Source organism: Perna viridis, chromosome 1 (genome assembly GCF_037379345.1).
Source record: "Perna viridis isolate PV_CMFRI_1.1 ecotype Kerala chromosome 1, ASM3737934v1, whole genome shotgun sequence".
Taxonomy (NCBI): Eukaryota; Metazoa; Mollusca; class Bivalvia; order Mytilida; family Mytilidae; genus Perna; species Perna viridis.
Window position 1 is genome coordinate 22,161,118 of NC_142445.1, and position 26,430 is coordinate 22,187,547.

At 30.3% G+C, this 26,430-nt stretch overlaps 1 protein-coding gene across 6 annotated transcripts in view; it reads right to left on the reverse strand.

Annotated features, from left to right (window-relative positions):
* LOC148627793 (FYVE, RhoGEF and PH domain-containing protein 2-like) overlaps positions 1–26,430 on the reverse strand; it is a 53,355-nt gene that overhangs the window by 3,521 nt on the left and 23,404 nt on the right. For 3 of the 6 annotated variants that reach the window (XM_088579066.1, XM_088579093.1, XM_088579086.1), the window contains 18 exons: positions 24,970–25,131; positions 18,920–20,388; positions 15,664–15,762; positions 13,111–13,259; positions 11,327–11,483; positions 10,838–10,925; positions 10,498–10,548; positions 9,414–9,472; positions 8,997–9,143; positions 8,432–8,515; positions 7,199–7,231; positions 5,139–5,218; positions 4,770–4,803; positions 4,251–4,325; positions 2,998–3,129; positions 2,363–2,530; positions 1,354–1,482; positions 778–929 (listed from right to left, as the gene is read on the reverse strand). In XM_088579066.1, coding sequence (XP_088435192.1) covers positions 778–929; positions 1,354–1,482; positions 2,363–2,530; positions 2,998–3,129; positions 4,251–4,325; positions 4,770–4,803; positions 5,139–5,218; positions 7,199–7,231; positions 8,432–8,515; positions 8,997–9,143; positions 9,414–9,472; positions 10,498–10,548; positions 10,838–10,925; positions 11,327–11,483; positions 13,111–13,259; positions 15,664–15,762; positions 18,920–20,388; positions 24,970–25,131 — 3,268 coding nt within the window. Of the gene's footprint in view, positions 1–777; positions 930–1,353; positions 1,483–2,362; positions 2,531–2,997; positions 3,130–4,250; positions 4,326–4,769; positions 4,804–5,138; positions 5,219–7,198; positions 7,232–8,431; positions 8,516–8,996; positions 9,144–9,413; positions 9,473–10,497; positions 10,549–10,837; positions 10,926–11,326; positions 11,484–13,110; positions 13,260–15,663; positions 15,763–18,919; positions 20,389–22,268; positions 22,306–23,644; positions 23,726–24,969; positions 25,132–26,430 lie in introns of those variants that run through there. The other 3 variants (XM_088579112.1, XM_088579102.1, XM_088579077.1) reach the window with 3 other exon arrangements.

Consider the following 26,430-nt stretch of genomic DNA (forward strand, 5'->3'; position numbering starts at 1 on the left):
CTACAAGGACAATTGATTTGTCAGTGGGTTACATGATTATTATAATTTCTCCCTTTCTGAACAAGTGATTAAAAACTGTGTCTTTTTAACCATGGGGCTTTTTAAATTTCTATGAGAAATCTCCTGCCATTTTAAATTTTCCAAGTTTTCTACATATTTCATGGGAGAAACAGATTCTCTTTCAGCCTAGGGTTGATTTAAACTATGTCTACTTGTTGAAGATATTGTGTTGAAAATCTAAATTTTACCATCTTAAGTGGAGAAAACTCACTTGTAAAGGAGAATCAATATATCTGTACAGTACATTTGCACAGTGTTTCAAGTAAGGAAACTGTATTGTCAATTATTTCTGTTCTTTTACTTTTACAAAATTATACTAGTCTTGCTTTAATTCAAAGATAAACTCTTGTATGAATGACTTTCAAAACAAGACAGGATGAATGTTACAAGATACCAAAGTTTGAGATATTTTAAAATGAATATCTCAATAAATCAGCTAACAAATTATCTGTCATAGATTTGTTTTCTCAAATCACTTGAAGCACAGAATTGGAATGCATTTTGTTAAGCAATTTTAAAACATGAATATATTCCTGAAATAATACTTTTTTGGTAAAATACAAAAAAAAACATTTTACACAAGGAAAATTTAATAAAAAAAAACTACGGTCTAAATAATAGGAATAATCAACCTCAAAAAGGAAAAAATTAATGCTAGCTTGGTATTTATTTATTTTCAAGGATGCTAATGCATTCAACAAAATGAAAATAACCTACTTTTCTTTGCTGGTGACTGTTTCTGAGGAAAGGTAAGTCTGAGCTTTGATGTGTGAAACTTTGAACACATTTTCCCTATCAGCAGTCTCTGTTTTATCTACTTCTAAGACAGTATAACCAGGAAGAGGTATTGATGCAATAGCATAAGGATCCTATAAAATATAAAAAACATATTTAAATATTTTTTAACCTGAGAAGAGAAATATGTCCCTTATAAAATTCAAAAAGTAAAAAGTTTATTCATGCCCTTTATTAGTCTTCTAGCCAATCAGAATCTAGAAAAATCCACTTTGAGTTCTAATTTAGATGTCAGTATCTCATTATAATAAAATGTTCCTGACAGAAAGTTCCCTTGAGAAATTCAAAAATTGTTACAATTTTTTTTAACGAAATGTTTAAGAAAGGAAACAGTTTTTCTAATTGATAATGTAGTTTTTTTTCTCATACTTTTGAGAGTTTCAACATATTTTCCTTATTCTAATGTAATGTGTTTTGCTCATGAAAAACAATTTCCTTATACTCAAGTAACTTTGTTAGTGGAAAATAAACAAATCTAATATATTTTACCATGCCTACCTGATGTGCTTTGAAAATGTACATGGCAAAGTTATTATGAATTGCTACCCATCGTTTATGCCAACTTTTGCATTTGTCTTGGCTGATATAAAGGTAGCCTGACAGTACTGAAGGATCACTGGCATTCACCTAAAATTTACAGAACCAAAGTAAGTTAAATATAAAGTTATATATTTTGCCATACTAGTTATACTCCAACTTATATACTGGTACTTTGAAAGTCAAACAAAAACAGCAACTAAAATTATTTACTACTTTTGCCCGAATTATCTAAAGTCAAGTACCATTTTCGGAAATTGAAATTTATCCTTCTATTGAAAGTTGAGATAATTGCAATGAAATTTAGACAGATGAACCAATTGACAAAGTGGTTTCAATATACCACACACTTGTTGGAAAAATTCACTTTTCTAGTCTGAAAGTACTGATAGTTTTAACAATGAAATACAGAACAAAGTACATGTATTTCCTTAGACCAAAGTCTCCCTTTATCTTCAACAAAGAGCATTTAACTAACTAATTAGACCCAGCTGACTTGCATAAAAATTTAGTTTTTGACCTAAGTTCGGCACATAACATTTTCAAAAAGCTTGAACAAGTTCATCAATTAAAGAGTATGGACACAATTTTGTATATCAAGTGCAATGTTAAAATTGCTAAGAGCCAAGTTAAATAGAGAAGTCAAAGTTCTAAAATAGCTAAGAGCCAAGTTAAATAGAGAAGTCAAAGTTCTAAATTCTTGCTAAAGCAATTACAGTAGATGAAAAATAAATTGTACCACTGTTCATTCATTTCTAGGTTTGTAAAGTGGATAACTTGATCATGGCCATATTTGAACAGCTGTTAAAAAATGCATCACCTATGTGCTCAATAGAATAGAAAAAGGTAACTTTCTTCTCCATAAGTAAGGCATAACTCTACCATAGGAGATATTCTATTCCACAGTAACTTTAACCAGAGCTCTTGTAAATGGTACCACTCATATTCAATTAGCTATATGTATAAATACCTGTAGGATATCCTTTTTCTTTTTTGTTGAATGTTTTTCATTTGTTGGTGTTGAATGATCATCCTCATCACTTTTGAGAACACTATAGCAGTTATCACAAACACGGTTGAAATGATTGTTGTCATAACGTAAAGGCACTTTTTTGGAAGAACATTTGCCACAAACAACCTACAAAAGAAGTTTCTTTAAATATTTTTTTAACAGAAGTTACCACCATTCTTTCAGTCTCATCCAAACAAATAACATTTCCAACTAATCACCACTTTGAAAATGAATTGAAGCAAAAATAATAATAAATGGTAAATTCAGATTAAGACAAAAAAAACAAAGAAAGAAGTGTTTCAAAAATAAAAAAAACAAGTTATTAATAAAAAATAAAAACACAATAATAAACATCAATCAAACTTGAAAGCATTAAAAGCTTATTACTTCCCTTTGTTGTAAATAATATCAGGGACATACAACAGTCAAATATTGTCCATTATAAGGTCTCTATACATTTCTAATTTTCATATGGTTTTTCCAAACTGCCACAAAATTGTATGAACATTGTTGTTGACACAAACATACCTACATGTAGCCATACAAGATTGCCTTGATTTCCTGAACAGCAGCAAGAAATAATGTTAACTTACATCTCCACAAGCTCTACAATGGTGACGTCGTCGGATAGCAGTGAATTTGACAGCACACTTCATACACATTGTAACTTCATCATCCTTAATCCATTTGGGTGCAACAGTACCTAAGTTGACATTATCTGACATCTGAAAGTAAGACATTCAATTCTTCAGTTCCATCAAAGTTTAGGTATAAATCAATACAATAAAACCTGTCTTCACTTAAACAAGGTTCTAATAAATTGGTTAAAAGACAATAAAAGTAACAATTTCAGAGCTGAAAATAGGAGTCACATGATACAGGTTTACACTAGAAGAATTAAATAGTACTCCTGATAAGAATCATGCAAAATGTGATTCATGGTTGAAAAGCTTACATATTTTTATTTTTGATATTTTGTTTAAAATGTTATAGTTAACAAAAATTGACATATGGCTTTTCATATAACCCATACTCTTAGGAGATAAGAATTACCGGTATATAGAATGTACTGTAGAATTCAAAATTATTTAAAGGAAGATTACTCTGTAAATGACACTAAAGTACAATAAAAACTGTTGGATTTTCACTGTGGATCATCCTAAGAGCAGACAGACTGGAATGAATTATTATAAATTTTATCATATAGACCTATAAAGCAACTTAATAACAAAAATATAAATGTGTAGCCTTTTTTGGGGTGTATCATGTATTACAGAATTTGCATGATTCTTACAAAGACTACTACTTAAGTACCATTTCATTTAAAATTCAGACAATGTCAATGGTAGAGGTGATTCAAGGTGCAGAAAAACCAACTGAATGAAGGATGATTTTTCTATCTACATATGCCATATTTTATGTTACTATAGTCCTTCCTGAATACAGATCAGTATTTTGAAAAAAAAACATGCATTCCTCTCCCAATTAAATCAAACCATTCAAGAATGATAACTCTTAGAAAACACCAAGTGCAAGTATTTGCTACTTAAGATTCTCCTACTTATGTCTTATTTTAATTTTAAGTCAAAATTTTTTGGAGAAAATCAGTATTGAAACCGTCTATAAACTAATTTTCTCATGTTAAAAGATGAACACATATAAGAAGGTTTTTGAGCTTTTATCTTTCTGCCTCATAATTTAAGACAGGTATACATATAGAATACAATGTCATAGTATTACATCTAAAAAAAAAACTTTGAAGAATTAAAAAAAAAAAACTGAAGAATTAAAAAAAAAATCAGAAGATAATATATATTGACAAGGTACAAAACAAAGGTAAACTTACGCCACTAGCTCTCTTAGCCTCCTCATATTTCAGCGACATTCTTCTTTTATAAGTATCTATGGTTTTTCTAATTGTCTGAAATAAAATAGAAACAGTCAGTAGCATAAATTACAAGTATTTGTATTTTATAAGGACTTCTTATAAAAAAAGTTTGCATTCCTTTCATTCTAAATAATACAATTGTTGAAGTAAATCTTAAAAAATACATGACAAATGTCAATCATTACAAAATAATTCGCTATAAAAAAAATGGTCTAAAAGTCATTTCCCTTCTTTGCTATCATACAAAGCTTTAGAATAAAAAAAATATCTAGGATTTTATTTCATCTGTAAAACTTTATTTCTTCTTTTTATAAAATTAAAATACAAAACATAAAGTAAAGAAGTTCAAAAACAGAGAGACAATTTCATTTATTTAAAAAACAAACAAAACAAAACTGAAGTATAAGATAGATTACACAGGTGATAGTTCTCTAGCAAAATTTGTATCTAGTTTATACAAGGTGAACTGGTACTCACCTGACACCATCCAGCAGGCTCTCCACTGGCATTCCTGTGATCAAATTAAGAAAACATTATCAGAAACAAGGAACCAGTATGTGCATGTAGATTTTTTTATCGTTCTCTCAATGAAAATTTTAGCACATTAGTAATATACATTAAGCTAGAATATGAGAACAATTTTCCCAAATGTCTTTCTCTATAAGTAGGTACCTAGACTTTTATGGCAATACATGTATAAATAATGTATCAAGAATCACAAGTTTAACAGTTTCCATACCCACAACAAAATCCATTAGCTAACATTGTCTTAAAAAATTCCAATCCACAACTTCAAGAAAAATGAATAATGAAAAGTAGAAATAAAATCAATTGAATTAAGCTTACTCATCTAAAAACTGGATAATTTTCTGTCGACTTTTTACATAGAATGTATTAGGAATGTCTATACTCTCCCCCTCAAGGATCTGAAACAAAGAAATGGGAGTGTTACTACACATGTCAATCATACTTTATTATAAGTGAAGTAACCAATCTCAAACAGCTTTTTGAACTCTGTATACTAAAAATTTTAATTAAAATTGTTTTAACCACAATTTAAAAAATCTATATTTATGTCAAAATAATGTAAGCAAAATAAAAGAGAATTCATTTTTTCCATTAACTAAAGGAAACTGATGCAAAATACAAAATTTTACTTCTTCAGCTAGTAATCCTTTCAGAATAATTCTGCCCTAAATACTGATGAAAAGCTATTTCCTTAGGATTTTTTATTTGCATTTCATGGTTAAGTCTTTTCATTTTATCATGTATTCTCAACAAAATCTTAAATTAAAAAATTAAGAACTTAGACGGAAAGTTTAAAGAAAATTCATGAATCAATATTTAATGAAAAAAAAATTGACATGTATCCACAAATTTCTATTGTCTCCCTTTTGAAATATCTCACTGTTCACACATCATCAGCTGGTACACAAATTGTTGTTGCACAGACAGATTTACAGAAATCATTTAGTGTTGAAGGATTTTACACTAACAATGGCCTTTATCACATTTTTGCAAGGCTAAAACACTACAAGAAACTAGTATTACCATTAGTTTTTGATGCCTAATCACAAGCTGAGAAAACAATGTCCTTGGTACAATATCTTTGAAATCAAATTATTACAGCACAGTGCTTGTAAGTAAACTATTCCAATAGGTTTGCTGGCAAGTTAATTACTGACATTGGAGTTAGAACGAATGGAGTTTCAACATTTTATATTGTAAAAATTAGATTTTAAACCAAATCACATAGAAAATACTACATCCTATCAATTTTTTAAGTTTAAAACCTCGCTGGTTCAAAAATTCCATTCAACCAAGCCATTCTAAAGTTAAATCCCACATGAACCATGCACAATATTGGAAAATAACTTGAGTAGGTTGAATACACAATAAGAAGACCCATAACCAGCAGGCTATATATATCAAATGATCATGTGATATTATGGATGACAGACAGGACTGGAAAGCAAGCTGTGAGACAGTTCTATCATAATGTGCACAGTATATATACAGTGAAACTTGTCTAAAGCAAACACCTTTTGAACTTTAAAATTAGCTCTGTTTAGACAGGTGTTTATCAAGGTTTACAACATATTTAAATTTATATAAGGGGACTTTAAAAAGTCTCTGGTTTTGATATATTTTTGGATTATTCAGGGTTCAGTTTAGATTGATTTCACTGTATTTTGGTAAATAGTGACAAATTGAGAAATGATATGGACTTGGGTTATAGTTTACTTTAAATAAATATGAGTGTTTCCAACAAAACCGTTTCATTCTTCTTTTTCAAAGTATATATAGTTTTGTACATTTAGAAATGTCACAAATAGTGAAGTTTTCAAAAACTGATTGAGCCTAAAATTATCTTTCTAAAAATGCTTAAAAAAAGTATTTGGAAATTTTCTAATAAAAAAATAGAACTATTTGTGTATTTCAAATCAAAATAGACAAACACAGTGATCTTTTATATATGAAATAGTAGACAACCCTTCTTTCTTAAAAAAAAAAACCCAACAATAACAGCTTTATAAGTTCTATTAAATTCTTTCTAAAAAAAATAACAAAAATAGAAATTTGTCAATGCATCACTGATGTCTCTTTACATTTTTCTTCAAAATTATAAAATATCATTATTTCCAGAGTTGTGATAACAGACATAGGAAAGGATGGACAAACTGACAGATTTCTATATGCCCTGAACTGTGTCGGTGGGGCATATAAATCCTTTGGTAAAGCAACATGTAAATTTGGGATGTCACTTTGCATAAAGTTTGGCTATATTCTTCTGCAAAGTTTAAGCTAATCATGACTGTCTGAAATTTTTCAAACAGAGGTTACAATGAAAGGGAAGCTAAACAAGCAGGAATGAGGGGAGATAACTACAGGTTGATCTAACCTACCCATCGGAGACATTTATCACTGCGTTCCATAATCTACAATATCACAACACTCTAATATTCTCTAGAAATCATCCAAATTAAAGGTTAACATCCAATAACTACGATTTATCTACATTACATAAAGCAGGGCCAACATATATGCAATTTATCAGCTATAGTAATATGAAAAGTCTCCTTTCAAAAAAGCTTCTTTAAAATCTTAATTTAATATCTATACGAGCAAGCAAGGAAGTATGCAATATGTAAGAAAGTACAATGACAATGCTTAATACTGTGAAAGAACTCTTATTTGTTGGAAGCAACTTTTGTGGTTTTGCATCATTTAATTGATTCAATAAAAATAATTATAGATTCAATAAGATTACCAGTTTCTTTAAGGGTCAATATAAAAAAGGGAAGTAACAACCCACTGGTGCATCAGTGCATCATGATCTTTTTGGTTACGATCTGGAAATCTACACCTCATTTAGCTTAACTGGCAGTCAAAAACAAAGTATTGACTGCTAAAAATTTTATTTATCAATCATGAACAGATTTATCTGATGTATTAAACATTTAAGATATGCATAAAGTGTAATAAATAAAGGCTAGTCAAAACCTATGGACATAATTATGTGTATTTTTTAAAATTTGTTAAACTGTAAATGAAATAACACAAATAAGACATGTCTGTAAAAATCATGAAATGAATTGGATTGTCCAGCTAAGAATTGTGATATGTATCAGCAGAGTGGAATTGTTACAACCCTAATATCAAATAATGCTACATTGACCAAACAACAATTTGCACCCTACAAATGATAATTCTTTCACACTTTACACATATATCACACAATTTATCATTAGAGAATCTTACAAAGACCCAGACTTCGGCTTAGCAAGTAAATTGATGATTTCTATAATTTATACAAGTAAACAAAATGAGAGTAGTACATTTAGTAAGTGAACATGAAGTAAGCATTCTGCTTTTACCACTTTCTGTAGGGTTTATGGGTAATATGTGTGCATATCTTTAAATTTACTACAGTTCATTATTGGGATCTTTCAAACTAAGAGAAATCATGAGCACCTATGGGCACCTTCAGTTGAAATCTTAACAAACACTGAACTCTTCATTATCTAGACAAACCCTATGCACCAATGGACACCTTCAGGTGAAATCTGAACACACTCTACATACATCTCAGGGGACACCTATGGTTACCTTCAGGACCCTGAACTCTAGAAACCTACCTCCATGCCTTCCATTTCTAATTGTGATTTAATCTTGTAGCTGCCCAGCAATGGTTCACAACAGATCAACATCAGATCATTGAACTGTTAAATAAACATAACTGATTAATGTATAGACATTTACTAAAACATTTTGAAATCTCTGAGATGACACAGCTGGAAAATTAATAATTGTATACTACATCTTGCTATTAAGGATTTGTCCTTTTTAAATGTTTTATGTATGTTTATTGGTAAATATTTTTTTAATGATTAACTTTATATCATTTTCATTTTGCACTTTTCAAGTTGTGTAGTTTTATTCTACTGTTACAGTGAAAAAATTCCAGAAAATTATCCTTACCCTCATTTTACATTTTGCCTTAATTAACTTATAAATATGTCTCAAAACATAAAAAAAAAAATCTAAAATTCTTAAATATCAAAGTCTCATAATCTTAAAATTCATTTTGAATTTCAGGTCCGCTTGCTGATCACACTGCAATTTTTTGTTATCTTACCTATGACCTACCCAAGACCTCAATGAAAATGACGTTTCCAAAATTGAAATGAATGTGATACATACTAAGAAAAGAAATCGTTCCTGTCTTTCCCCTCCTCTGGCTGATATCTTTGTGATCCTACCCTCTCGTACTAACTCCCTTGTAGGACTGATAAGGTTATCATGGGTGTCGATCTTCCTAACTATGTTCAATAACTTATTAAAACTATCCTGCCAATGAAAGAGAATGTTTAAAATTAAAATTTTTCGAATTTTTTTTTCTCTGATTTATCCCTAAACAAGTAAATCACAGTAGTTCCAAAAGCTCAAGAAAGGTTTTTTTTATGTTTGAATTAATGACATGAATCATTTTGAAGAATTTGGTATAAAAATGAAAGAATAATCAGCTTTTTGTAATCAGAGCCCAAAAGAAATAATGGAATTGTTATATTTTCTACATAAACTACATAATTCACAGAAGACGAAGAACCAGGTACTTACAATTTTCTTCATGGCTTCATTTGAGTGTGTAGCTGCAGTTGTCACCATTTCTAAGGCAACTGTAACATAAAGATTACATATATATCATCTTTATTGAACAGAACTTATTAAAAGTAATTACCATAGGGTTTTTTTTTCTTCCATAGATTACTTACTGTAAATGTAATTTAATACAGTGACTTGGAGAAAGAGCAATAGGGCAATTGCAGAGTGGATATCAAATGAGCAGTATGGTACTAAGAAGGTAGACCCAGGATAAGAGATACAACCCTTACAAATCATTGGAAAGTTTGTATTCAGCATTTTACATCTCATGTAAGCCTCGATGTAACTTGGACTGATTTCATTCTGTTTTAAATGAAAGGTTGATAGGCCTTGGTGAAATTGAATTTGATAAAAACATATCACTGATTTCAAGTGTTACGTCCCTTATCCTAGGTCTATTTCCTTAAACAGATTAATACTACAGAACAAGATAACAACACCCATAGAGGTCACAGGTCAGTTCGTTATTCTGGTCCACATGTTTCAACACTTAAAGTGGTGTCATCAGATCATTACATGTACAAGTAAACAAGGTCCAACCTATACATTACTACACAATATAGTATTGTGTGTCTGATATTTTTCATGGGGTGCTAATTTTGGCTTATTTTAGCATTATGTTCGAAAACATCAAATTAAACTCCACAAAAAATGAACTCTGATGTAAGTACTTAGTGAACAATTGGACCAAAATTAGAATCAGCAAAATTTTTGCCCTCAAAATTGCCAAATTTTATACCCTTCATACAGTAATAGGCACTTCATTTAGCAAATTTTTAGTGGACCATCCCACCATTGCCTCTAATTGCAAATTTTCTGAAAATCATTTCCATCAGAAACTGTAACTTCTCTAACAAGGTATGGAAAACATGAAAAATATTTAATGCACTTTAATGTCCAGTCTTTTTACTTGGTGAATCAAAAAGGTGTTCCTTGTGCAATAGGGTGTGTTACTTATTTAACTTGTATTTAATTCATGTGGATTGCAGCTCTTATGCCAATATCCACTATACTGTCTATTTAACAAGTTAGTACATACTTTGAGCATCTTCTCTGTCAGCAGCATCTTCTGGAAGACGTTTGAGGTAATCTGTTGAAAGAGAAACAAAACTAATCTAAGTACTTACACTATATTTTTCTTTTGCTGTGTGCATACATGTAATTTTTTTCTAGAATTTTGTTTTGTGGGCCATTCTTTGTAAACAAAAAACTATTTCTATTTTTAAATTTGTGATATGTGAATATGTATGTTATTTCACAGGTTAATTTCTTTTTATTTATTCTGTAATGCTGAATGATTATGTACCCATAATAGAGTCCATACATAAAAAAATTCACATTTCAAACATGGAATAACTTTTGAAAAAAATACAACAAACCTTTGAGCAACATTTCATATCTGGGTATTCTTTGCACTGGTTCTAACATGTGATGCTGCAAAGTTAGACAGCCACACTCTGGAGTCATCTATAATGGTATAGTGAATTTATATTATCTTTCAGATATCTTAAAATTAACTACAGAGAGCTGATCTGGTCATCACAGATACCCCCACATTTCAAATTTGTTACAAATGGACAAAACTCTTGAAAAGAAAATGCAATCCATATCTTAACCAAACTTGGCCTGCATTTATGGTCCCTTTGATTTTATAAACTTTGAAGAGTTTTGGTTGAACAGTTCTTTCATTGTCATTCGGAAATAAAAGTATGAAGGACGAACAGCACACAAAGACCTGTGAATTACTATGGAGTCCATGCTGAATCTTTTGATTTTCTCTTTTTTTGATTTTTTCTAAAAAAAATCTGAATTATTAATAGATCAAGAAAAATCAAAAACATTCAAACCAACAAAAATTGAAGCTTTACCTGTATTTCTTTAATAATTGCTGCAAACTTTGGCGCTTTTTCGGACCACAGAGTTATTAAATTCATTGCATTATCAAAGTTTTTCACATATTCTGTGTACATCTTCAGCAGAGGGGCATATTGCTTCATCATGTCACCAATCTTAGATTCGGAAGACCTACAAAATAAATCTATTATTGATCTTTTGCATATGAAATTAATGCATTTTCTTCATGATGATATTTGAGATCAGATTCTTCATTGTAGAAAAGAGTAAAGTTAATTTCTGTAAACTCAGGAATTACTGTGTTCATGAATTATTTTATTTTTATAATTTTATGTGAAAATGTGATGATAATAATTATGGTTCAGAGTATTCCTCATAAATAGTAATAAAAATTCCATAACATGAGTTTTAGTCACTGCGAATTTATGTCAGATTCATTTTATGCAATAATTTCTTACTTCATAGTACCGTTGTAAAATAAAAGCAGAAAAGTAGCCCAATCCCATAGCCTTAGAATATGTGTCCTTTTTTAATGAATGCTTGTGTACCATCTTTTCTATATAGTTTCTATAACAATAGCAAGTTGATTATAGAAATTTCTCAAGATGTGAGAAATTACTTAATCAACAAGCTAATGTTGTAGACTCTGTTTCTCTTAATTTTTAAAAAAAGAACTCTTAGGCGTTACAGGAGAACAATGTTAGAAACATCACAACATCACTTTCGACCAATGATATTTTATGACAATTCGTTACAAACACACAACAACCATTGCCCCCATCTATGTTGGTCAATCAATGCATGAGAACTCGAATCTTTCTACAGCAATGTGAAAATTGATTAAAAATTAGACAATTAGTATTACAATGAAAAAAGTGGAATTAATTTAGTAATTTATTTTACTAAAATTTGAATAATCTACACAATCATTATACATGTTTTTGTGTAATTTCTAATAATTCATAAGTATAACTATACTACTGCTAGGATCAGCAAAATATTACAGGTTAAGTTTATCTAATTTGTACTAAAAGGTACTTAACATTACAAGGTGTATGCATGAACTTCAGTATGTGAACATATTTTTCATAGAAATGCCCATTACTTTCAAAAGTGCACCTAACATTGTAATGTTTTATGTCTCAAGCTACATGATGATACTGGTATATTTCTAGGATAAATGACCATGTATGACTGAATCCAAAATTTGGTACAGAAACTTATAGATTTCCAACTATGTACTTTCACATGAAACATTGCAGAGTGAAGGGAAAATAGGAAAAAATCAGACAGCATATACCTGAATCTTCTCACAAGAATATATCTTCAGAATCTGCTATGGCCAAAAAAAAAGAAATATCTGTTTCCTGATCCTTTACCTACCCTTGTTTTTTTGTGCATACCCTAAATATTTCATTGCCATTTTTGCTCAATCACTGTTAAAGTCTAGATTCTTTCCCCCTTAACTCAATGTAAAATTGAAAAATAAAATAATTTCCCTACCTACCTACCTACCTACCTATCTACCCTAATTTTATTTCTTGTTGGTAGCAGGAAAAACAAGAAAATTACCATTTCATTCCTAAATCTAATTTGCCTTACAACAGAAAAAAAAACTTTCCCAAACAATAATATTTATGTTACCCATAACTAACAATTATTTTAATCTCTAAAAATATTTATTCAAGGTAATAAACATAAGCTAGACATATGAAATAACAACCCCTTTTTTAGGTGTATCAAGTCAAATAACTCTGAAATAACAAAATTGGAAAACAACCAATGAGAACTCCCTTACCATTTTTTGACACGTTCTTCAATCTGAGGTAATAAGAAGCTGTTATGAAACTGGAAAATACTCTGAACATTGGAAAACATCTGAGGTATAACTCCATCTGGAAGGAAATTGTGGATTTTGTTCTCCTGCACAACTCTGAACTGGAAAGTCTGAAAAATAGGAAACATACATCAGATGCAATTAAAACCTTGTTTATATGTTTGACATTTACTGTAAAGGTATTAATTTTCATGGTTGCTTCTTTTTACAAATTATGTCAAGTTTACACATTTGTGGGTATCAATTCTTGCAGCTTCAAAAATAATAAGCTTTATATAGTGTAAAAAATTAAATTTCGCAGGAACATTTTTTTCACGCTTTTCCAACCACCCTGAAAATAGCGAAAATTAGTACACCCGAAATTTAATACTTTTACAGTCATTTTTAAAAAAAGTAGATCTGAACGAAACTTATACTAAATACATAACTGATCAAGGTATACCCACATTACAAACATAAAACAGCTCAATACCCCGGAAGTTTTTAAAGAATAAGTCCTTTGTTTAGAATAATGGAATGACAGAATGACAAAGTTGGCTTGAAGAGAGGATAGGAAAGGGAATATAATCTGCTACTTTGTGGCAGGAGCATTCTATAATGATCAAAAACATAAATTTTAGCACTATACTTGTTTTTCATTCACAAAAAACTAACTTATTTCTTTTGAAATGTTTTGAAATTGAGAGGTATAGCATAGCGGAAATTGATTCATATATATATCAAGTAGTGAATCCCTAAGAAAGAAATTTATTTAGCAACACTTGACCAATCCATTTGTACAAGACACTAATGGCTTTACTGATGTTTTTTTCTCATCCTTTGAAGTGCTCCTTAATGAAACATGGCTTCAAAGCAAATAATTAAAATCTGAAGTAGTTTATTAAGGAAGCTAGTCTCTTTAAAACTTCATCAATGATACTGCGAAGAAAGATACATTAAATTTAAGCAGTGCTGTAATAAGAAAATTTATCAAGGAAATGCTTTTTAAAAGTAATTGTCCAAAAATAAAAGTGTATGACCAACTATCAATAATAAACCAACAAAGATGAAGAATGTAAGCAATACCGACTTAAAGCAAACTTTCATAAGAGAATTTCCAACCTCAACAACAAATTTTAGTGACAAAGTGGTACTTCATGTCTTTCTACTAAACCATTCCTTACAAAGTAATAAGAGCTTTTGAGTAGCACTCCAGCAAAGAATCATGCAAAATGTGATTCATGAGTAAAAAGCCTACATATTTTTATTTTTAATATTTTGTTTGAATTGCTATAGTAAACAGAAATTAACATTCAGTTTTTCATATTACCAATGTTCATAGGAGATAAAAATCATATAGAATGCACTGTAGATTTCAAAATTAAGGGAGATAACTCTGTAAAAGACTCCATTGGATTTTCAATGTTGATTATTTCCTAAGAGGAGGCAGATTTGAATGAATAATTACACATTTTATAGTATAGACCCATAAAACAACAAATATAAAAATAAAAATATGTAGCCTTTTTTGGGGTGTATCACATATTTTCAGATTTTGCATGATTCTTACAAAGACAGCTACTTAAACTTCAGGCCTGTTCTCAAATTTTAATAGATAAAGAAGGATAAAATTAACAGGGAAGAAATTATATAACAATCCTTTCAGTATCACATCTAGGAAGTACAACGTTTAAATCCTTCATAACAGTTTTATATTATAAAGTAGGAAGTATTGTCACATAATTTAGTAATACATATATTTAAAACAGAATGTATGACAATACATGTATTGAGATTTTGACTGATTTAATATGTATAGTATTTTTTGTAGTGTAGGGAAAATGGCTGAAGATTTGGGTTGCAAACTTCTTCAACATTTATCATTTATCCAATGTTTTTCATCTACCTCATCAGGCAGGAATTCATAGAACTGGACCCTGAGTAGGCCACTCAAGGGGAGGGGGGGGGGGTTGTTTGCATGAAATCTTGATTTTTCACGAAGTCTAACATCCCCCCTATACTGAAGCCCTACTTCTATTATTTCATACAAAAGAACATGATCTAATAAAATGGCCAAGTATTACAGAATCCTGTTTAAATTCAGATTCAAATTAAAATTATTCATTGTTCAAACACATTTTCATTAAATGGTCATGACACAATAATAATATAATAACATATGCACATACAGTAGTATAAATTAATGATGTGTGTTTACTGAAAATTGTGCATTTTGATAATTTCATGTTTTATTCTAAATCTGCCTTACATACTCTGGTCCAAAGAATATTTCATAGGAGCGAACTCCTGACTGGTTTACAGTAGAAAAATTTCCTATACTTTTCATATTAAAAGTGCATTAGATTTCTGTTGTAAATTCATGTATCTTCTGATCCCATAGTATATAGCCTATTGAAGATATTTTAAGGTGATTTTTACAAGAAAACATGATCCTTATGTGTAATGGTACTTCAATAAATAAACTAAATAAGATTTTACAAATTTTTAAATTTGACACATTATTTCTTAGTTTACCTGATCTAGCAGCCTTAGTCGCTGTACATAAGCTACTTCTGTGGATAACAACTCTTCTACAATGTTTTGTATTTTGTCTTTAGGTGGTTCTGAACTCTCCTGTAAGAAGAAAATCAAAACATAGATAATCTTGCATGAACCATTGTAAACTCAAACATACATCAAGTCTTTGTATAGGGGTTATATGATAGTGCATTTGTTGCATTTCACTAGATCTTTTCCTTTTTCTATAATAGTATGAATTCATTCAAAATGTTTTGGGTGTACTGGTACTTACATGTAGCTTTTTTTAAGTACAGATTTTTATAAGAATACTGGTTTGTCTTGCAAAACTTATGTGAGACTCACATGTTTTGAAGCTGACCAGGCAGACTTTTCCGATAATCTTTTATTGTTTCTCTTTGATCTTTTAAAAATTTTCTAAATCTTACACATTTGCCTCTTAATTCTTGACAGTCCACATAATACTTCAATAGTTAGGATAAACATTACTTAATAAGCAAAAATGTTGAAATACATTCAATTTACTTACAAAACAATCACTATATTTTGATCAATCACATACCTAGAAAAAACTTTCATAGCACTGCAATTTTTTGCTATTACAGTATACATGTATTACAATTTAAAAATTATTGCCCTTTACTGCACTTTCTAAACACTATTTCAGTCAGTACTAGAAGTTCTGTAAATATGTTTAGATGTATCAATAATCACCTGCCTGATTTTTACGTGGATATACTTAAAGACATATGGCAAAGTGCAGATTGCTAATTTCAGTATACATCAGGTATTGTTTCAAAAATAACTTCACACAGAAACACAGTGAAATATTGGTTACTTCAGGCAAATAAGATTTTTGCTATTCTTAGTAAAACATAAAAAAGCCTACACTTGCAGTATACTCTGGAAGATGCACTAGCTGACCAATTTTCAATAAACAAAATTAAAAGAAGTGAATATAGGAGAAATTTTTAAAGTTCATTACTTAAAAGCATCATTAAAACCTATGAAGTAAGTTAATTGCATACAAAAAAACAAGTCAGACAGACAGAAAGACAGAGTTCCTTGGCATAGAACTTATCGAGACACGGCGCAAAATCAATAACACTTAAAAAGTAAAGTAATTACCATGTACCACTTCGACTGAGGAATAATCCCCATCATCAATCTCATTCATTCAAGAAGTTAACATCTAATTCCAAAAACCAAAGGAAAAAAAATCACTTTCCGTAAAAACAGCACAAATTGTCAAATAAATAATCTATTATTGTATTTCTTCACTGTTTACACTGAACATAAATAATCCAACAAGCGAATAACATGACATAACATCTTCAGATACTACATGTACAAACAGTAATACATGAATGCACTTTAAATCACTGGTAATATTCCAAAGAGATGCCATACAATTTTATATAAATCAACCTTTGCATTTTCTCACATCTTTATTATTGTAATCTAGTAAAACAACATATTTTTGTGTCTATATCTTATACTGAACAACTTCCATGTCAACATAAACTCCAACAAGTATATAGAGACTTTCCTGATATTTGAGTACAAAAGGACCTTGAAAAATCTGGAACGGAAAATGAGAGATTTGTACAGTAGATGTCAAGTTAGTCCCTGGTTTCTAAAATTTGCCTAAAGGCAAAAAAATTGACATGACGAGCAATGTCATTGAACTGCTTTATCATAGGTCACAAATATTGTTTCATATAAAAATGTCAATAATTCAATTTTCCTTAGGCTTAAAATATGAATAATATGGACATTTAATTGTGTTCTTATAAGCAGATTAAACAAAAAATAAAGTCCCTTGGTATTTAATGCATGAAAATACTAATGGAAGCCTTTTTAATGAACCCTATCAAGTATTAATACATGTGGTGCACTTTCATGTGGAAAATGTAACAGAAATGTCAAACAGTCAAATTTCATCTTTTACATTAACAAAATAGGGAATGTGTTTCCATGTACAAATTGTTTAAATGGCACAAGAACTTTTTTCTAGGCTAAGGTATTTATCAGAGTAGAATTCAGCAAAAAATTCAAAAGTTACTATATTTGTTTCAGTGCTAGTAACAATTATATGTTACTTCAGGCTCTCTTGAAATGTGCTATATCAAAATGTAAAGGGGTTATTTTTTCAGGGATAATTTGAATAATGTGATATAAAAGAGAAAGCGAGAGGTTCTAAAGTTATTTTATTTTTTCCAATGCTGGGTAAGATTACATGTTATTTCACCTCTCTAGAAATGTGCTATACTAAAATGTTAAGTTGTTATTTTTCTCGGGGGTAATTTTTAAAAATGCATTTTAGTGACTTAAAATTTTGCTAAAAACTGTTGTTTAGCCTGCCTATTCTCTGGACTGAAACTTTCAGAAAGGCAAACATGTGATATTTTTGCATATTTTAATGATCAAAGGAAAATGCCAAAAAAAAAAGCTCCCTAAACATGTGATTTTCACAACCATTCTGTAAAACATGTTGAATTTGAAAGAATAAAAGAACAATCCTGAACTTTAAAAAATATTTTCTGTAAAACAAATTTTAAATTCCCTAAACTTAACTCATTCTAAAACAGACTATTATAGAAGATTTTAATTGGTCAATGCAGTAATACACTGTGCAATGAATGTGTTTTAAAGCTCTGTTTGTCTTGACCTTGTCTTCCTGTCTAACCTTCAAGCATTCGGTTTCCTGACATGGCTTCCTGTACTTTCTTTATCAATTTAATCTGACAACAGTAAACTTACAAAAAGTAAACACGTTTGCCATTTTTGTTTATTTCAATTCAAAAGTTTTGAAATGCATTCTGTACTTCAATCTTGATGCAAAGCATCTATTTCTGGAATGAATGAGAAAGTGATATGACAATGTTCTATTCAAATGCAAAACCTGACCTCAGAGTCACACAACAGGAAGAAACATCCTAGATTTTGACTTAAACGGAACTTAAAGATGCAAACTTTCTTTCAGTAAATCAAAAGGACCCAAGATTAGAGATATTCAAACCAAATAGGTTGAAGAAAAAGACGAAGCAAAGAAAACAAAGCCAGAAATACAAAAACCATACATAAAGAAAACCAAAAAATCTACAGAAAACTAAAAAAATCATAAACCATTGCAACAGTACAGAAAGCATCCTACACAATGGGTAAATACAGGAGTTAATTAGGGCAAAATGGATATTTCAAGTTAAACAACCATATAGTGTCAGGCCTTTTACATAAATTCAGTACTTACAGGCGCTTGATTATCTGTTCCTGCTACACTGCTAACACCGCTATCATCCTGTATGGTACAACACTCATCCCCACTATCTGTTGTATGTAGACTGTCAATGTCTGATTCAGACCAACTGGAATCAAATAACTCCTCAGCATTCATAGACATCATGGCATCTGAGGCAATACCAGATTCATTTTCAGTTTTTTCCTGACCACTAGAAGTGGCATCTGAAGTTGTACCACATTCAGAAGATTTCAAACTGTTTCGGTTGCTGCTGCTATTTGACTCATTACAAGTGGAATGGACCACATCATCACTAAGAACACTATTGGAATCACCATTGACATTGTTAGAAACTTTTATTTCCTCATCTTTTAAGCTAGATTCACTACCAGGTGAAAGACTTAATCCTTCTGCATTATTAGTTTTATTCAGATTTATTTGTTTGACCAATGCTTTCACATAGCCTGGTTTAACAGAAACACCTCCGTATTTAACTGATTCCTCTTCCGACATCTTACTTTTTTGGTATCGATTACGCACCTTTTGGTATTCAGCACTCTGTTCATCCCCTACCAGAGGACTTCTTCTGAAATGTTCTGGTGAATTTGGAACAGATAAGGATCTTCGTAGACGTGAGTTTCTATTGCCTCTTTGAATACGTCGAAATATTTCAAGTCTCTCCTGAACAAGAGAAAGTGACGTTTTACGTTCTTCCGGAACAGTTTGTGAACTCGTTACAGAGTCTGCTGAATCAGAGTATGTTAAAGAAGTAACAGATGATACTTCCGAAATATTTTCTTCCTGGTTGAGTTCAACGTCTACTGGATAATCTCCAGGAGTCAATACCTCTTTATTCACATCTTTCTTATCTGAATTATCATCACTGAAAATTTTGTTTTCATCCGTACTATTCACAATATGATAATCTATAGAACCACCTGAATTTCTTGGTGTAGTTTCATCAGGATTGCTTTTAGTGTTTTTGGCATTTGCATTTACAATGGGAGTTTCCTGAAGTTCTGATGTTCTAGCTACATTTATATCATCATTTACAGCACTTTGATTATTTTCTAGTTCTTTACTATGTGTAGGGACACTTATATCTGAATCAGTATTTCCAACTTTAGCACTAGGATTGCTTTGAGATCTTGAAACTGCTCTCTTTAAATAACTTAAATCCACAGTTTTTGAAGTAGTCTCCCTTTCTGTCTCTGATTTAGACAGTTCATAACTTAACTCCTTGTTTTTTATTTCTTCCTCTAGTTTCTGAAGCTGGAACCCATCTACATCCACAGATTTGATTTCATCTATAGACTTGTCCCCTTCTGGTTCATCATCCACGAAATCGTTAGCCTCCTCCTCTTCAAACACACTACCTCTATAAGGATAACACTTTTCTCCCAATGTAGTGCTACTCTTTGCTTTTCTGGAAGTCTTTACATTACTCAGTAGTCTATCAAAGAACTTCGGCCGACAAGGAGCTGCGAAAAGAAAACAAAGGTAATATATGCTTAAACAAAAACTTTAAAGAATTACAAATACATGTATAGTAAAATCAGTGCATAAAGTATAAAGGCACAGGAACCTGGTGAAACCAATCTTTCAGAGAAGTGTTCTTTAATGAAATTACAACTATAAGGCAATAAAAAAAACAAAATAAACATTACTCAGGCAAAAAATACAAATCAGGACAAACTATTCAAACCAGTTTGGTATTTGTTAAAGCTGGCCCTACTGATGTCATTAGTTCAGGAAATTGCATTATCATGCAACATTAAGTAAATCAAAAACTATCAATATATGTTTATAATTTTACAAGAATCAGTACTCTGGCTTACATTTTATACAATATATAGCTCTTGTCTACCAATTCACTTTAAAACTTTCCTGTGAAAGCTATTTCTGTTTATCTTTTTCAACTGAAGAAAACCCAAAAAGTTACTCCAATTACAAACTAGACTATATTTTAGGTATTTTTATTGACAAGTAAAACTAGAATATCAAAACTTTTTACTATTAAGGAAGTTGATTTTCCAATACAACAAATTTATACCCCATATTTCATCACTCAGGTAACAAAATGAAAATAATAGAAACACATATTATATACCAATCATATCAGTAAGATTCAGGCATCCAGTGAAATATGGGCAGACTTTGACAAAGTTATTTCTCTGCTGTATGATATTAGAACAAAGGAATAAAGACAAGGATATTCAAATCTTCATGATATAATGAGATGCAATTTCACTGAGGAGCACTGTAAATTCACAATTTTCAAGGACAGCATTTCTGTCAATAGGATAACTTCCTTAGATTCTATCAAAAAAATTCCCCATTTCTTCAATGTTGTAGATAAGAAATAGAGAAGCCCTCTTTGATTAGAAATCAAACCAGTATATTTCTTTATACAAATCCAAAATTTACCTTATTCCTACAAAGTTTTGTACTGCATTCTGCAATGTATTTTTTTTTCATATACTTCCAACATTTGCTTGGTAAAAAATCATACAAACCAAGGAAACTATTATATTATCAAAGTAAATTGAGATATCAAATGAGGCACTTCATAAAACTTTTATAGATAAGACAATGGTTTCAATATGTAACCAAATAAGGCACCAACAAAGCAATCAGATCATTCTTACTTTGAATTGATGAATGTAACATCTTTATCACTCTAGAATAAAGTAATCCTTGCACATGTTCAAATCTGTTACAAAAATCTTAAAATCAAATAGATACATTCAACAGATTTGATCAAATTTCTTAAGGTCTAAATTACTACTACCTTAATGGAATAGACTCCTGTCAATAATATAAACACTGAAGAAGGAAGAAATTCATGGAGTTCTAGAACTAAATTTAGAAATAAATCACATCTAAAAATCAGTTTAAAATTTAAACCTACCACCAAAGATGCCTGTGCTAGAACACATCAACTCTTAGTCATGTAATTTTTCACATTGTCATGCAATTTATAAAATAGTTGTGAATGATCTGGAATCAATATGTTGATTATTTTGTGATTCAGTGAGTTGATGTGAAGGAATGATGCTTTTACACTAACGTAGCTTTTCTAAATCAATACTCATTCAGCTATCATTTGCTTAGGCGAACTGTCAAACATAGTCTGAATAATTTAACAACTTATTCCTTAGTCAATATTGGACATAAAATATTATTCTTCTAGAAAATTACATTCAGGAAATACTGCATAAGTAAATAATAATGATTTGTACAAATTTGTCCTATTATAGGAAATACATATTTTTATGTTAGCCAATTTATAATTCATCCATAAATTACCATCCACACAAAGATGTATTATTATGACAATTCAATCACATAAAAACCTTACTGAACCACTGTTGTCCATCCATAAGTACTATCTGAAACCTATTGTTTCCTTTTACAATCAATATTCCATTATTTGCCGAAGATTTCCAGGGATGATAATAAATTGAGCCAATTGGAAACTGAAACCTAAACTGACTATAATAATTGATCTTAAAAATAGGTTTTATATCCTGGCTTTATAAAACTTCATCACTTCAAACAAGGAACAAATTTTGTATTTATTTTTTTTTTTGTGTGTGTATTTTTAAGTGGTTGTATTAATCATACATTATTTTGCTATATCTACGAGCGAATTTTCACCAAATTCTAAGAAATAGACATGTAAATTCTAAAGTAGATATGATGTCCAATGGCTCTATCAATTTCTAATATGTATCTGCTGGTACCTATAAACAATATTCTCATTACTAAATTTTCAAATTGCATCTTTAGACTGTGCCATTAAACCAATGCTGGAGACTATCTGGGAGTAAAACTGTCCACCTAGTGCAATTTCAGTTTTATTCATTTGGTTTTAATGCTGTTGATAAGATGTTACTCTTGAGACAATTGTACAGCATTCCACTACAGAAGTTTTATGGTCGTCATCATGAACTCGTGGATCGTTATGGTGTATCCATCAGCACCATGAAAACTGATTTATTCAACGGGTCATAGTTTTCCTTTCCTCGTTTGTCTACCCCGGACTTGACCTTTTATGAGCAACTCGACAGGTGTTTCTAGAAAAGCAGAGGATGCTTACCCTACCGGTGCACCTGGTCTATGCTCCCAGTTTTTAGTGGAGTCCGAGTTGCTCATTTACTTTTGTTACTTTGTATGTATGATTTTAGTTACTTTATGTTCTTTGTTGTGTATGTCTGTTTTCCATGTCTGGTCTTTGTCCCTGGATTGCATTCTTTTGATTACCGCTATAACCTTGGTTCCCTTGATTACTCTTCCAAAATTAGCAATATTTATATGATTGATATATTTGTACATTAAAGATAAGGAATTGCCACATTTTCAGAATGTCTTTTTAGAAGACCAAAAAAACTTCAAAATCAATCACCTCATGAAAATTGTCCATAAATAAAGTATCTTGATTTTCCTTCAATATTTCACAGTAAGCAAATTTGGCAATGGACACAAATAACTTATCTGCACCTGAAATAACTATGACCTTTACTCTACTGCATGTTGGGAGTGCTAAGTTCTACTTCCTGTTATGTAACATTGTTAATGAAAATGAGCAACTCAGCACCGAAAACTGCATTTTGTCTGATTAATTAATGTTCAATAAACGCAACTGCAAAATATCACAGATAATGAAAAATTAATTAGTGAAAAAATATCATGATAAAATGCAGAATGTAGATGAGCAATAAATAGATCCCTTACCCCACATGCACATAGTTATAGATCCATCCTTGTTTTATCTGGAGAGAAAAGTATGGCTTCAAGAAAATCAATGGTGTCTCTGCATTGCGAGGACTTGCACGCTGACTCACATAAGGTGAAGGTTTTATTGGACATCTCTAGTGTATTGAATTAATTGTGGAGACTAACGACTCAGGTATTGCTCTTTTATTCAGACATGGGCAAATTAACAAGTTATAGATTTATATCATAAATCTAACATTGATTACAAACTCAGCATGTATAGTTGGAATCTATACTTATCACCTAATTTGGCTGGAACTGATAAGTAACTTTACTCCAAAGTAAATCTTATTTATATTACAAAATACTACAACTGAGAATTTTATAATTTTCACTGAACCCTTCAGGACTGAAAAGTTTGAATGCTTAAGCTATCTGATTGATATCTATAGGTCATAATACATTTAAACTGAAATGAAGGGACTTAAAAAAATTATTTGGTTTCGACATTTCTAAAATATTCAAGGTTTATTCATGAAGAGAATCATTTTGTTTATTCGAATTCTTTTGGGCTCATATGAACATTCTAGCTTTGGTACCAAATCTAGAAGTATTGACACAATCTCTACCACAAACCTAATAACCACTTCCTGTTTTACTAGGCATCACTCTGTTAGCTAGCTTATTATCTATGCTATACAGGATGTGAAATTTCACAAGGCTAGACCACTACTCTTTTAGAATCAATGAATCTCTTTCCAATGTACTGTACTAATTTGCATTAAAAAGGGGGGGTTCAGTATTGAATATACCTCTGCTCAAGAGATTGAAATTGACAGAGCTCCAGATTTATCAAGTTTGGCTCAGATAGTTGTCACTGTATTATACATCACCAATTACCCTGTATGTCAGTGTTTCATGAAATTATCTCATATCTTCTTTGAATGAGGAAAAAAAAACTGTTGATAAAGTTACACAGATGCAAAAAATATTACTGAATTTATCTTAACACAAATAATAACAATAAGGAAAATTGTATTGGATTACAGTAATTTATTTCTACTTCTTGAAATGGTTTGAATCGTGGAAAATGTAAATTACCACATGTCTACATGTATCTCCCTACTTTTTCAACAAATACATTATACAGAATTTTCCATTATTTATGTATTTTGTTGTTTTAGAAAGAATTTTTTTTTACCACAACACCACCACAAGAAAAACAAAAGTGATTTAAATAAAGTAAAAACAAAAACAAAAAAAACTGAAAAATACCAACTGGAGATTACTTGGATAGATTTATATGTTTTCACAAAATGGCTACATTTTGTTATTTCAATCACCTTTGGTCTTTTTCTTCAGGGTAGAGAGGTCTGGAATAGATCTGGTGCGACTGACTTTTTTTAGGTTGACTTGGACTGATTTGGTCCCAGAAACAAACACTTGGTCATCAAATGCTTTTAATTCATCTTTTGAAGATGGTTTGGGAAAACTCTCACTGTCACCTGTAATATTTAAATGAAAGAGGTAAAATAAGCATTTCTCATTAAGGCTATATTGAATAATTCAACAGGGACTACAAATGAACGTTTTACATGTGATAACAAAAGAAACATCAACTCAAAGAACAAACAAAAATATGAAAAACTTTTTCTGCAGAAGTAACACAGATGGAACAATCGATGTGAAATTAAAATTTCTTACCTCATTCAATTTGATAAAAGGTCTGTTTATTATAATTACAAAATTTTAAAATGGGATACTATGTGATATAGAAAACTGTGCCAAAGTCAGTCTTAGTGAAAATTAGAGGTTAAGCATGGTCATAAAAACTCAACACTAAAATATGTATCATCCAATTTAGACATTACCTTTAGAATAACAAAGGTAATAAATTCTTTCAAAGGCATTGAACATTCAAGTTAGATAATTAGGTTAAAAAATTCAGTTTTTAATTTAAAAATAAATTAATTCCGAAAATCTAGAATTTAAAGAATTAACATTCTTCAAAAGAAATATTAATAAATTCAAACAGTATAAATATTGCCTGGATCTTACATTGACTGGTATCTTAAACTTGACACATATCTGATAAGCCACAGTGTTGCTTTTATCCTATATTTATTTCTTGATATTACTTATACCATTTGCTCCTCCTTTTATTAATCTTGTTTATAATCATATCAATGTGCAATATCAACAGAAAATTTTCTATTTTAGTACATATTTTAAACTTTTTAAATGACCAGGAAAATATCTAAAATTATATACAGATGTTTTACAAGGACGCTTATAACCTAGTACCTTTAAATTGTTAAGTTAAATACCTCACTTTGTTTACATTGGAAAAAAATCCTTATAGATCCAAAATAAATAACAAAATACTGGAGAATAATAGATCAATGTGGAAAAAAAATACTTCTATTTCATATACAAATTACAACGACAATAACGAGAACACAAATTGGTCAACATGACAGGATGTCCATCATATGTGATCATCAGAGTGTGACATAATTCCCTCGGAAAAACCATGATTATTAACACTAAATAGGGCATAAAACTGTCCTGAGACACTGATATATACATGTACCTGTATGTTCTAGTTTACTATGTGGTTAATCAGACAGGTAGTTTTGACACTACTATGCCACTGTAATACTGTTATGAATTGGTGGATTATCATAGAATTTTTAGTTAATTGATATTTACATGAGTAAGTCCAAGTAAATCATAGCATAGGCTAGAGGGTTAAATATATAAAATACATAAAAGCTATTTAAAAAGTATTCTATGTGTGAAAA